Genomic DNA, 13,651 nt, shown 5'->3' with positions numbered 1-13,651 from the left:
TTGTGATTTGTAGCTTGGTTTTCTTTGCTTATAAAGGGTTTTGGCTGGACAGATCATTAGCTCCTCTCCCTACTCCCTGAGACACCATCATTTAGGGTGAATGAGCACTGTAAAAAGCACCTACAGCAGGAGACAGCAGGTGCTTCGGGAAGCACCTCCATCCCTCCAGTGGGATGAGGGCGGGGGAGACCGAAGCTCCTCCTCTCTAAGTGTCCCAGCTATCTGGACTCGTTTTTCCAACCCAAAAACCTTAAAATATGTTTTTACTGTAATATTCATCAATAGTGATGAAAAGAGAGAATTAATTGGTGGTTTTAAATATTAATTTTTCACGCTGAGAAAAATTGTATAGTAAGATTCTAGTTATCTATCAAAATGCTACAGGATCTGTGGTTTAGAAAGATATCTGTGCTGTAATTTTAAGTAAATAACAGAGTTTCAAGATAATATATACATAATGACCCCTTTTGATATAATGTATCTATGCATTATATATACACATACATTACACACTCACACATACACACAGAGACAGACACAGAAAGCAAGTTTGGGAATGAGTCACAGAAACCTTAAGATATACATGGATTTCTCTGGAGATTCTCTTAGGGGGTTGCGGGAACTTAAACTTTTGTTTCCATGTTATGCTCTCTTTGTATAGAAATAAATTTTTGTATAGAAAATTTAAAAGCTATAAATCATCATTAGTTATTTAAACAGAGTGACTACATTTCTTAAAAGCTCTCAATAGAACAGCAAGCTGCAGACGAGAGCCAAGCAGAGAACCTGGAGATGCTGGGATCAGTTAACACACCTTCTTTGGGGGTTGAGAAAATTGCACAGTGAGCAAGTGAAGGTTAAGCTTTGTGTGCAAGATTTGCCTCCTAAATAACGAGCTTGGGATTTTTGTCTCTGAAGGCTACCTGGGAGGAAGGCTTTTGCATGTGTATGGAGCAGGATTTTCTCCAGGGAAGATCTCCGCTGCCGTGTGTGGTGCTCCATGCCAAGTCTTGGCTAATGCAACAGTGTCTGCCTTCAGCTGCTTGGTTCTGCCCCTGGATGGTGAGCAAAAAACAAAACAAAACAAACAAACAAACAAAAAACACCACACACATTTATGTGAAGATCATAGTCTTTGGATTTTTCTGTTTCTGTTTTAGTACTGTATTGACAACAGCTGGAGATAGAATTTTCTCTTTTCTACCACAAATGGTAGATGCCAGGGCCCGAGGAGATGGCCTAGTGGGTAAATTGCTGGCCGTGTAAGAAGAGGACTTGTGTTCAGAACCTCTGCTCCGATGATAAAGCTGGCCATAGCTGTTCATGACTATGACTCAGCAGTGGGCAGAGGTGCAGAGATAGGTGGATCTCCAGAACTTGCTGGGTAGGCACTCTGACTGAGAGGTGAGCCCTAGGTTCAATTAACCTGCTCCCCAAAATAAGGTGGACAGAGAAGAAGACACCTGTAGCCCACTGCTGGCCTCCACACATAATTGCGTGCACACAGCTAGAAGAGTATACCATCTTATACACATGCACACACATTGACACACACACATACCATGTACATGCATAGAACACACATACACATAGACAAAAGACTGCTAATGGCCTTCTCATTGGGCAGCTCTTGAATATTGGTTTTGTACTCAGCTCCTTGATTCTTTTAGGTAAGACTTGCCAGTCACATTGTTCTCTTTTCCCTCAATGCTGAGTTAAAGCCATGATAGCGCGATGCTTTCAGAGATGGCCATCACATAAATTGCTTAACGTGAAGCCCTGTCTTTATGGAGGGAAGAAGGAGTGTGCAAAGATTGAGGCTTCACAACACGTGGTAACTGCCTGTTGAGCTTTAAGGGGAAACTCCCCACAGGAGGAAATGACTTTACTATCACTGGGCCATGCTGCTTTTGAGAGAGCCTCAGTTAAGTCGGATGAGTGTTTGCATATTCCTACGTGCTGAACCTTTGCACTCTGGAAATCACACTGTCCTTCAGCATGGACAGATACGCTCTCTCTGTGTTGGTTTAGTTCATGTCCCCCTTCCCACATCTTTCCCCCTGAAATTTGAATATGGGTTTAGATCTATAAAGTGGGGGATGTGGCATTCCACCTGAATTTGGGCAATGATTCCATGGGATGTAATTCTATCATGATGGTGAATTATACTGCATCTTAGGCAGGAAGAAGAGGGGAAGAGGAAGGGGAGAGGGAGGGAGAGGAGAGAGAAGAGTAAAGAAGAGAATGTGAAGAAAATTCTAGATTAGCATTGCAGGAACAGTTTTCTGTTACTATCAGGTATATAAACTGAACACGAGGAAGGGGAGACCAACTCCATAGTAAGAAACCTAAGGTGCAAGAGCTGTTTTAACATTATCTGATCTGTTGCAACGGCTCTGATGCATGAAACAGTGTCCATCCAGAGTGTGTGCAAGATTTCTTTAATGTAAAATTAAACGGAAGAGTTAGGAAACAGTGGGAATGAAGCAATGATTACTTCGTAGGCTTTCATTTTGTTGTACAGTTTCATTTATCTTTATTTTCTGGCAGTGAGTGTTTTGCCTGTATGCATATATACATGTATGCATGTATGTATGTGTGCATGTACGTCCTATGCATGTTTGGTGATCGTGGAGGCTAGAAGAGGGCATCAGATCCCAAAACTGGAGTTACAGGCAGTTGTGAGCCATTGCATAGATACAGGAAATCAAACCCAGGTCCTTTGCAAGAAGAGCGAATATTCTGAACTATTGAGCTCCCCAGCTCCTATGGTCTAACATTCAATTAACCGCTCATCAGGTTTTTTTTTCCCAGTTGAAACTAGATTCTCTCATACATTGCATCCCTACCACAGTTTCTCCTTCTTCTACTTCTCCCCCATCTCCCTTACTCACCTTCTCCTCCAGATCCACTCTCCCTGTTTCCCTTCAGAAAAAAAAGCAAGCCTCCTAGAGACAACAACCAAACATGACGAAACAAGATAAAAAGCAAAACAAAAGCCCTCGTATCTAGGCTGGACAAGGTAATCCAACAGAAGGAAGAGCTCCCCAAAGCACGCCTGAGAGTCAGAGATGCACCTACTCACATTGTTAGGCATCTCACCAAAACCAAGCTACACAGTCAATCGTAACATAGGCGCAAAAGAACCTAGTGCAGACCCACGTAGGTTCCATGTCTGCTGCTTTATTCTGTGAGACCACGTGAGGCCTGCTTAGTTGATTCTACGGCCCATGCTCTCTGGTGTCCTTGACCTCTCTGACTCCTACAATCTTTCTTCCCTCTCTTCCATGGTGTTCCCTGAGCTCTGGCCGTGGGTCTCTGCTTCTGTTCTGTTCCCAACTATTGCTGGATGAAGTCTCTCTGTTGATGATGGGGCTAGTCACCAATCTATGAGTATAGTAGAATATCATTTGGAGTCATTTCATTGACTTCTTTCTTTTCTTTTTGTTTTTTGTGAGTCATGTTTGGTTCTATTCTAGGTCTCTGGGCCATCCAGCCCCTGGTTCCTGGCCATCCAGCAAGTGTCAAGTGAGGGCTCCCTCTCCGTTGTTATCTAGCCTTAATCCATGGTAGTCTGATAGGATAGAGGGTGTTATTTCAATTTTCTTACATCATTTATTCCTTTCCTCTTTAAGAACCTCTATCATCTACTTATAGTTGGTTTTAAGGTTTGTTTCTTGTGCTTTCGGCTATGTTGGAATCCTTAGCGCCTGCTGTGGTGGGATAGCTGGTCTTCAGGCAGTTGTGGCCTGTGGTTGAGCAGGGGGTTTCTGCCTGAGTTGGGGGCTGGTACACAGTGGCAGGGGTGGGAAGGGGTGGGGTATGATGATTTCGGGGATCCACAGCAGGTGTGGACACTGGAGAAGAGAGGCTGCAGCTGGGGGAACAAGGAGAGTCTCTTCAGGTTTTTTTCTTTTGAAAACTTTCTCATGAGTTAATAAACTTTGGAACTCCTTGGTTATCTTAAAACATTGAACCTTAACCAGGAGTACTGAGAAAAAAAATCAATGAAGTGATCAGGATCAGGTAAATTTTTGGTATTATAAGTTTGATAATTCACATTGGAAATATTAAGTTGCTATATCATAAAGTATTTTTTTAAATTTTAGAAATTGAGAATCAACTATTTGTATTTTGAAAGGAGCAATACGGTAATTAAAGGCTGTAAGTCTTATCATGGCCACTAGGTGTCACCAAACACTCATCAATTACACAAACGCAAATTCCTTTTTAGTTTTAAAAAAGAATAACTTTAAAAAGACCCTTATTCTTATGGTCTGTGAGCACCTACTCCAGAGTTCCTTACATTCAGGTGGAGGTGTGGGGACTCTGGAGCCTTCTGAAGCTTCTAAAGCAAATGCTGTGTGTAAAATTGCATTTTCATTTCTTCCTATGACAGGTGTTCCTGGAATAGACATAATATGGCTAAGGGACTGGTGCTTGTGAAACTGTTATGGTTCATCTGGATTCTCTTGCTTTAAAGGATTGCGTAGAATCAGCATCTTTGGAAATCTCTTTCTTTCAGAGATGTCAGAGGAGCAGTCCTCACGCCTGTATCCAGGCTGCCATTCTCAGAGAACCCATCTTTCTACATCACTAGCTCTGCCCTCCTGAACCGTTCCAGTGTTAACCAGCCAATGGCCTTTGGAACGTTGCCCTGTGCTCGTGTGCTAAGACAGCGGAGTGCACCTGTGCCCTGGAGCCACTTTTGCAGCATTGCCTGTGAATTTGTTAGACATGTAGATTGTCAGGATTCATGTTGTCTGAAACTTTATACAGAAATATTTTGATGTTTCTTCTCTGGTTTCCTACACTGTTGCCTATCGAAAGCTCCAAAACCAGATAGACAGCTTGTGGTTTAGACACCCTGGGGTCATCACCAATTTCTGCCTATTATTAAGATCATAGTGCTTTCTGTTAAACACTGCTCCCTCCCCCACCTCTCTCTCTGTGTGTGTACACATGCGGTGAGCATGGATGCCTATGGTATATGTGTATGTGCTGTGTGATGCTATTTCTATGGGAGTAGGAGAGAGATGAACTAATGCCTCCTCACCCCAGACACGGAACCTCTGACAGTCCAGGTACACATACCATTCAGGTCTAGTTTGGTGAACCAAACAGTTTCATTGGGGTTATTCACAGTAGTGTAGGTGAGGGCTTACTTGCAGAAACAGAGTCTTCAGGGAGTTCTACTGGTCTCTGCCTCTTCCAGGAGGCTCACCTTGCCTGAAAGTGTCTCTCTGCAGTCCTACTATTAATGCATGATCAGGGGACTTGTCAGTTTCAGGGACTTCCTAAGTTTTTTAGTAGTTATTTTCTGAGTTAATGAGCTTGCCTGGAGGATGAAATATTTTATCTCAGAAAAAATTTCTATACAGCATTCACGTTTGTGTTCATGTATGCAAATCATGTGCCTCGGTGTGCGCATTGAGTGCACATGCATAGTATGTATGCATGCATTAGTGTGTGCATTAGCATGTTTAGGTACATGCATGTGGCAAGCGTGCTTCTGTGTTTCTAAACAGACAGTGCACAGCTCTAGACTCTCTTCCTGCTTACATGGCTTCCTTCTCCTGCAGTTCACTGCCTCACGCTTTTCATTTGGTCTTCTGTTTGTTTATTTTTTGTTAACTTCTCAAATTTAGCAAGGTCACTTTGAGTTCCGTCCATTGGTTTGAAATAGTTTCAGTTTGATTTTGCGTGATAGAGGGATGTTTCCGATCCCAGATTACAGATAAATGTCTTAGGATGCAAACTTTCCTAATTACAGTTTGCTTGTTCCAATGCCATGGTACGAATGTGTTTCCTTTTTAGAGAATGATGGGGAATTAAAGATAGAGATGAGAAAAGTTCCTTTGCTGCTTTCGGGGTCATCTATCTTGACTGCCCCAAATTACACTTCTAGCCAACTAATACTTTTCCATATGAAGGGTGCTGAAACATCCACCTATGAATTTCATATTTCATTTTTGTTTAAAAATGCTCAAGATCTTTGATCTTCAGGTTTTTTACATTTACTTGGATTATGCCAAATGACTTTTTCATGGAAACTTTAACTTTTCCATGAGGCATGAAGAGCTAAAGCGATTAAGGGCACAGAGCTATTTAGTGGCAGAACTCTGAATAAGACCCATGGATTTTGATCCCCAGCCTTGGGTGCTTTTCATAATCCACCTTGTCAATTTGCATCCACTTAATCACCTATAATGAATTCATTATTTTATAGGTGTTGAGCCTGTTTTTATTTGCCTTGGGGCTTATGAACTAGAAAGTTCTCATGTTTTGTCTCCCCACACGAGAATCCTGCTGTCAGTCATTTTGATTGCAATTATTCATTCAAAACACAGGCCCAGAGAATGTCCTCGGTGTCGGGTGCTTTGGAATGTAATAGCAACAATAATAGCATTTGGTGTGATGGCATAACTGCAAATTCTGCTCTCAGTATTTACCTCATGTGGTCCTTGCTGTCAGCGCTGTGAGGAGGCAGGCAATCATAGCTTCAGTCCTGAAGGTCTCGGTCATGTTTGTTGGGGACCTGTGAGGACAGGCTAGCTGCTGACATAGCAAGCCAGAGAGGTTTTTCAGGCAGTTCCTATGGAAACACCGCACCAGAAGACATTTGTTCTTCCAAGTCATTTTATGTTCTTTTTGTTGGAGAACTGGAGTTTGACTGTGGAACTCTGGTCGGCCGGCAGCTAGCCCACTGCATGGACCCGACTGGTCCCAGAGTCACCGACTGACCTGATGCCTTTCTTTGCTGAATGCTGGGATCATGCCTGCCTCGGTGTTGCTTTTACATCTCTTCCTTGTCCCAGAGAGAAAGGGGGCAAAACGTTCACTTTTCTACCTTGTGAAATATTACTGGTCATTATAATACAGAGAGAGTTCTGTTAAGCAAGGAGTTCCATAAAGACAGGGAGAAGTCTAGCCACAAACTTGGGGGAGGTAACAATAACTTTTAGAGGACCCTAGAATTCCGGACCAACAGGAAAAAGATGAAGTTTCGAAGTTGAAAAATAGTCACATGACAAGAACAGGAACTTCACAGGAGAGACTTGAATTATAATTAGATGTAAACATTTCTCAAAATAAAAAGTAAGGATACAAATGTGAATTAAAGCTGCCATGGGACACTGTGCTCTTTATCATAAGGAAAAGTTGGGGGTCTGACAAACCTCAAGTGCCACCAACTGTGTGGAATAGTGAGAACACAAATTTAGAAAGCAGGAATACAGAAATTGCTTTGGAAAATAAGACGGTAGTTTCTTTTCAAGTTGACCTTGTACCCACAAGCTTTTCTCTTTGGAGACACCTTAGAGAAAACTTTGTTCATATCTGCATTGGTTGACAATGCATCTCTTTTTTTGTTTTTTGAGAAATGAATCGAATATTTTATTTTTCTAGGTCAAAGAACGCATCATTCCAGAAATGACATGAGATTTTGAGTTCTTTCCACAGGTTTAGCTAAACTCGTGCTGACTTTTTCCAGTGTCCTTGGCTTCCCTGTGTGACCTGAGGCACGCAGAAGACAGCTGTGAAGTCAGCGGCCACACCTACTTGCGCTGCGATTTGACCATCACCATAGGGACAAAGAGACTGCCTGGCTCCTGGCCTTACCTCTACTGCTGTGAAGAGAGTCCCCAGTGTCTCTTAGCACCAGATCACCGGGCAGAGCCAGCCTCCCCACCCTTCTCAGGCCTCTTTCTCAGGTAGCTCCATCTTTCATGTCCTCTTTGACTTTCCCACCACTTTTGGCCACTGGGATCCACAGAGCCGGCAGAAAGCACAGGCAGGGTGGATTTGGCCTACGGGCGTCCAACTCTTTCAGAGGGGCCATTCCATCATGGATTCCAGCCAACCTTCATATCAAAGCATCTCTGTCTTTTTCAAGTGCTCAGGAGAACATCTGAAAGATATACCCAGTAAACAGCTCACTTTGTTCTTGCTTAGATTTTAATATTTATCTTCCGATCCAGCGCGCCATCTGGCGCATGCCAATGGGGAGAAAGATTAGACGTTATGAAAAACAGAAGGCTTTCCCCCCTCTCCTTTTTTCTTTTCTTTCCAAACAGATTCACAAGTATGAAAAAAAATCTTAGAGAAATCTGGCAGATTGCACAATGTTTATTCAAAAGAAGTGGGGGGGTTATGCCCCAGAAATACTCTAGATCTGGGGTTTAGAGGCCACAAACTCCTAAGAACTTGGAGATTTTAAAAAGAAAAAAATATAACAAGTAATCATACGACTTTCTAGATTCGACCACTTTCTAACCCAATTTTTAAAAAAGTGAACATTCTGGTTAGTTTGCATGGCCTTAATTCCTGTCAGTAGTTCAGTTCCATTGCAGGCTGATATCTTACCACCAAATATTGCCTTGTGTCTTTATTGCTCATCTGGATAGAATGGTTAAAACTGACTTTTTAATGGAGACCGATTTCCTCATTAAGATATAAAACCAAACACGACCAGTTCTCCAGTGGCGGAACTAACTAGTCCTTTCCACGGCTGTCTGACATTGTGAGGTTCTGAGCAGTCTGTCTTGGTGGGAACTTTCCACCAGCGATTTGTGGTCAGTCAGAGGAAAAGAAGCTCTCCCTTGATTGCAGCCCCCCCTTGAAGGACATGACATGCTTCCGAAAGGGATTATGGGAGGTGAGGGCGTGGAGTCTGTGGTCAGGTGAAGCAGGGTCTCAGATCTCACTACCATGTCCACAGATTCTGTGCCACTGATTCAGGGGGCTTGGCTTGCATTTCCTAAATAGTGCTCTTGGATTCTTCCACGGTCTCCTCTTCAGTATCAGAGGTGGCTGAAGAAACCATGTCTCAGACCCCCATTGCAACGTGTACCGTGTACCTATAAGTATAGTTTCAACATACTGAGAATCTTGCTCAGTACTCTGGCTATTGCAGCATGCCAAAGTGTATTTATTGAACTAGAATTCAGAGCTCTTTGACTTAAACATAATCTACACTTCATGCTGAAGAGGGCAGGGGAAACACACACGACTCTTGGTGACTAGTAGGAAAACAGGTGTGATCTGCAGAAGATAGTTTGTTAAATTATTGATCAAACCCACAGAATTCCACGTACTCAGCATCCCAGAAATTTATTTTAGTAATTTATTTTAGAAAAGCAGAGAGCAGTGTATGGTTGACAAAGTGATGCTCTTTAAAGTTAATAGCTGAAATGAGTTCAATAATCCATCCAAAGGCCATGGCACTAAGAGACTCCAAAGTCATGCTGTAGAGTGTTTAGTAGAAAATGCTTACAATGTCCTTGAAAATAAAAATCACAGACCCCAAAGAGGAAACTCTTCCTTCTCTGTGCATTGTGTGTTTGCACACAAACAGACACTTGGAAAAACCTCCCAAGTGTCTGCCTCTTGGTGACTAGACTGTTGCTAGTGTTCATTTCATTTAGTTTATATGTCTTTCTTTGTGCAACATATGCTGATTTAACAACTAGAAGACACACAATAAACTCTGCAAGGGACATTAAGGGAATCATGCAGCATATAGCTGGCCCACTTCTCAAAAAGGTTCTGGTTGAGAACATAGAGTACTACTTTCCAGGGTTTCTTCACAGAACCCTCTTCCATTAGGTGCTGTATCTCCTTGATGGAACTAATATTGGGCCTTATGTCATTTGGCAAAGATAGATGTGTCTGTGATAAAACTGTGCCCTGTGCGTCCTTCCATCTACCCATCTACTGCCCTACTAGACCACCACCTGCCATTCATCTTTTAGTGAGTACTTCTGTGGTCTAGGTGTAGGTGTTGTGTCAGGTCTAGAAACTCAATGATTCTAGGATACAAGTGTCAACAACCTTAAGTGGTAGGAAGACAGCAGACATAGTGGTCGTGCTTGATGAGTGTTATAAACTTATAAAGGACTCAGACTCTTTAGGCATCCTGCTTAGAGGAGCATTTCTAAGAAGAGAAGGTGCCACTGTGGAAAGTCAAGTATTGGAGGCTGCAAAGACAAAGTTACCATAGAGTTTTATGACCTGGTCAGAGGCCAGCTAAGCAGAAGCAGAGTGAGAAGAAAGTAACATGACTCTAGGGAGAAAAGGAAAGTTCTCTAGGAGGTATGGGAAGGCCATGAAGGACTCTAAATTCTCCATTAAGTGAAGAAGAAGTCCCTGTCCAGGGTCTACAGTGAACCCCTGACAATATTGGGAGTGGTGGAGCCTGAGGCACTTGGCTCACAGTGCACTTGGTCCAGTGTCGTCTGTCAGCATCTGTGATGAAAGCCATGGTGGAGATGCCTGTGGGAAGAGAAGCCAGAGCTATGCAAAGCAAGTTCTGCTAAAGTGGAGAAAGAGAGTTCCCAAAGAGACTTTTACTACTCATGCCAAAGAATGCAGGACCTTATTACCTGTTCTCTTTCGAATCTGATGATATCAACGGAAAGAGCAATAGATGAAGAGTCTACTTACCACTGCTTGGATGAAACATTTTCACCACATTCCCTTAACTATTTATGAATATGCTTTTATATCTATAGTCATCTTAGTATCTATATATTTGTTGATATCTCAGTTTATTTATATATTTCAATTTTTAAAAAATCTGATCTACTCTACCCATTCATAAAAATTCATGTGAAAGAAAGCATGGAATAATAGTGTTTGCCAAACTTTGAAGTTTTTTAATTTAAAATCTAGTTTTGTTTTTGTTTCTTTGATACAGGGGCTCACTTTATAACACTGGGTGATCAGTCTTAGGATCTGCCTGCCTGGAAGGTCTATTTCAGATATAATGGCTTTGCTGCCACTTTTAGCAATGGCTTTTAAATGACAAAAATTTCTAGTGAATTAATCAGAAACAAGTTAAAAAACAAAACAAAACAAAGCAAAACAAAACACTAAGCTACCAGAAAGAGGGCTAACCCTCCAGAACAGATGAACCTAAAGAGAGAAGATAGTACGTTGGTAACAGGCGAACAAAAGGAGGCCAGAGTGGCTTACATCACTTACTCAAAGTTTTGTCATAGAGGCCAATGAAGAGAGGGATGATGGGTAACCATTTTCCCAATTAACAATGAGAAATGGAGGATTATGGGAATTCAGACAACCCAGCTTGACATTATCCCTGACAACACTGTAGGAGGGGTTATTAATTAGCTGGCTTATGAGCCCTCAGAAATAAAAGTCTGGGAGCCAACTCACAACATTTCTTTCCGGTAGGGTTACAAGTGATTTATGATGTAAACATGGCAGGGGTCCTTCACAAAATAGTCTAAGAATCTCCTCCAACCCAACAGCAGAAAAATAAATAGAAGGAAAGAAGGAGAAAAGTTGTACTTGCTCAGCCTCATGAAGGCCTGAAAGCCTCACAGTGCTTTGAAGGCGGCTATTTGTAAAATCCATTTTGTTTTTCTATGTTTAATCTCCACATTTTCAAATATTACATAGCATTTTAGTCTTCTCTATTCTATTTTTAATAATTTTAAATTTATTCTTTAGAAATTTCATAAGCATGTACAATATATTTTGGTCATATCCACCCCGAACTCTCTCCAGTTCCCCAGGGAACTCTATCACATTTCCTATTTTTTTAAAATATGAGATGAAATTAAAGTTTATTCCAATAACAGTAATTGTTGAAGAGACAATCTTACTCATGATCTGCCAAATATACTCCCTAAAGTGCCATGCTCAATAGATAAAGATAACCTCAAGACAAGCCCCCCTATAATTACAAGGGTCACCCTCCGAAAACTGAAAAGAATGTATTTGTTCTTTGGAATATGAAAGCGGGCAAACCAATGTGATGCCCCATTAAACTTGGTGGACTAAAAAGGAAATAAGACTTTCATCTCTGAATAGCCAAACATTTCCCATGCAGAAGTCTTAGTTATCCAGCCTGGAGAGGAGCCAAATTACATTCTTTTCCTTTTTAAAATAAATAAACCACTAAACCCAATTGTTTTTAACCATCCATGTATAGGTGTGGGGTTGTTCATGGAAACAGGCAACACTCCGGCAGCCGTACTCCTCACTGAGTCACTTCCCATAGCTGCTCAGCTAGAGGCGGGGCTCTAGAAGCCCCTCCCCTATCCTTGCTGGAATTTTGATGGGTTTTATCTTGTGCAGATGGTCGCATTTCCCATGAGTTCTTATGTGCCATCTCTGGTTCTTACTGTCTTTCTACCCCGTGTTTTGGGATGTTCCCTGGACTTTGAGTGGAGGGAGGTTGTTATAAAGGACTCACTTATAGCTGAGTACCTAGACTCATTTATTCTTAGCACTTTGACTAGTTATGAACCTCCAAACTAACTACTCACTACCCTCTGCGACCAATGCTGAGAGCAACACATATCAGTGCAAAAATAAATGGGTAGAAGGCCGTTTGATCCCTTGACCATTTTTTAAAATAACCATGTGTTCCACACTAAAACCCATGACCTCCCACTGTGAGCTTTTTACCAGGTCTATTTTTTTGTTGTTTTAGATCTGATGCTACATTTCAGGAAGAAACGTGTTATATTTACCCATGGATTCCATCTGCATCCTGGAGGGTGGTTTTACTAGTTAGATGATGGCATAGAATTTACAATGTATTTGAAACATGGGCTCAAATAAGTGAGGTGAAATATTTAGAGTTGAATGTGGACTACAACATCTCAACCATAATATGCCTAACTAACATCACTGCTACCCAAACTAGAGCAAGCGCTACATTTATTATATTGGGCACTTATTGTATACTGGGTTCTGTTTCAGTCATCCCACATACTTCCTTGTACTCAATTCTCCACCACCTCTACAAAGATAGGTGCTAGATTCTTAGTATTTTATAAAAAGGAAAATAAAGTTTGGTGAGGGCGCTCTTTATTGTCATATGAAAGATAAGGATCTCTTCTGGCAATCTATTATAATTCACCTGCTTTCATACCTTTGTATGTGAAGGCTGCCCCCAGCCTCCACTGACTGCATACAGTGAAACCTCAAGTCATTGGAGTGCAGAGACCTGGAAATCCTTACATCTTCAAGTCAACATCATACATGCAAAAGAACAGTGCTAGGTGCCATGGGCTGTGGGTTTCTGATTAAAGGAGCTCAGAACCCCGGTGGTTATCCTAAAGTCTCTGTTAACTCTGGGTGGTGTGATGTTAAAATACCATTGACACTCGGTAGGTCTAGGACACAGTCGTTATGGAAGCTGTGTCTTTGCTAGGTAAATACAATCATCATTTCTAGCAAATTGTCTGAGAAACCATTTTGACGTTGATTTCAAGAAGGAAGCTAGAGTTTGACATGATTTATAGTCTCCCTGCCAGGGACCTTTGTCCTTCCTGATGCTCCTTCTGATCCTCCTTTGGGATCTGCCATCTTTCTGGCTGATGTTCAGTCAGCGCCTGCAAACCTGAGGGCCCAGCATAGGAAGCATAACATCCCAGTTCTGATCCTGACACTGAATAAATTTGTGGTTTGGCTTTATGCAAATCCCTCCGATCTCTTTGGGTTACCTACTTCATACCTCTGCCTAATTTACAGACTGAAACCAGACCTTGCATATAAAATTGCAGGGAAGTATGAGACATCATGCATTATTATTACTAATAATCTTTGAGTTAGTTGCAACAATGCCTAAAGCCAGGATTATTCTTGAATAAATATCACACCTGTTGGGGATGCTGCT

The 13,651-nt window shown here is 41.8% G+C and overlaps 1 protein-coding gene across 1 annotated transcript in view; it reads left to right on the top strand.

The window, feature by feature from the left end:
- The window catches only part of Pkhd1 (PKHD1 ciliary IPT domain containing fibrocystin/polyductin), a 380,278-nt gene that overhangs the window by 32,073 nt on the left and 334,554 nt on the right, over positions 1-13,651 (top strand). Inside the window, exons 18-19 of the mRNA XM_038343811.1 lie at positions 919-1,062; positions 7,493-7,712. Coding sequence (XP_038199739.1) covers positions 919-1,062; positions 7,493-7,712 — 364 coding nt within the window. The remainder of the gene's footprint in view (positions 1-918; positions 1,063-7,492; positions 7,713-13,651) is intronic.

The sequence above is a fragment of the Arvicola amphibius genome, chromosome 9, assembly GCF_903992535.2.
Source record: "Arvicola amphibius chromosome 9, mArvAmp1.2, whole genome shotgun sequence".
NCBI classification, from domain to species: Eukaryota; Metazoa; Chordata; class Mammalia; order Rodentia; family Cricetidae; genus Arvicola; species Arvicola amphibius.
The sequence above is the reverse complement of the archived record's forward strand: the minus strand, read 5'-3'. Positions and strand labels throughout refer to the sequence as shown.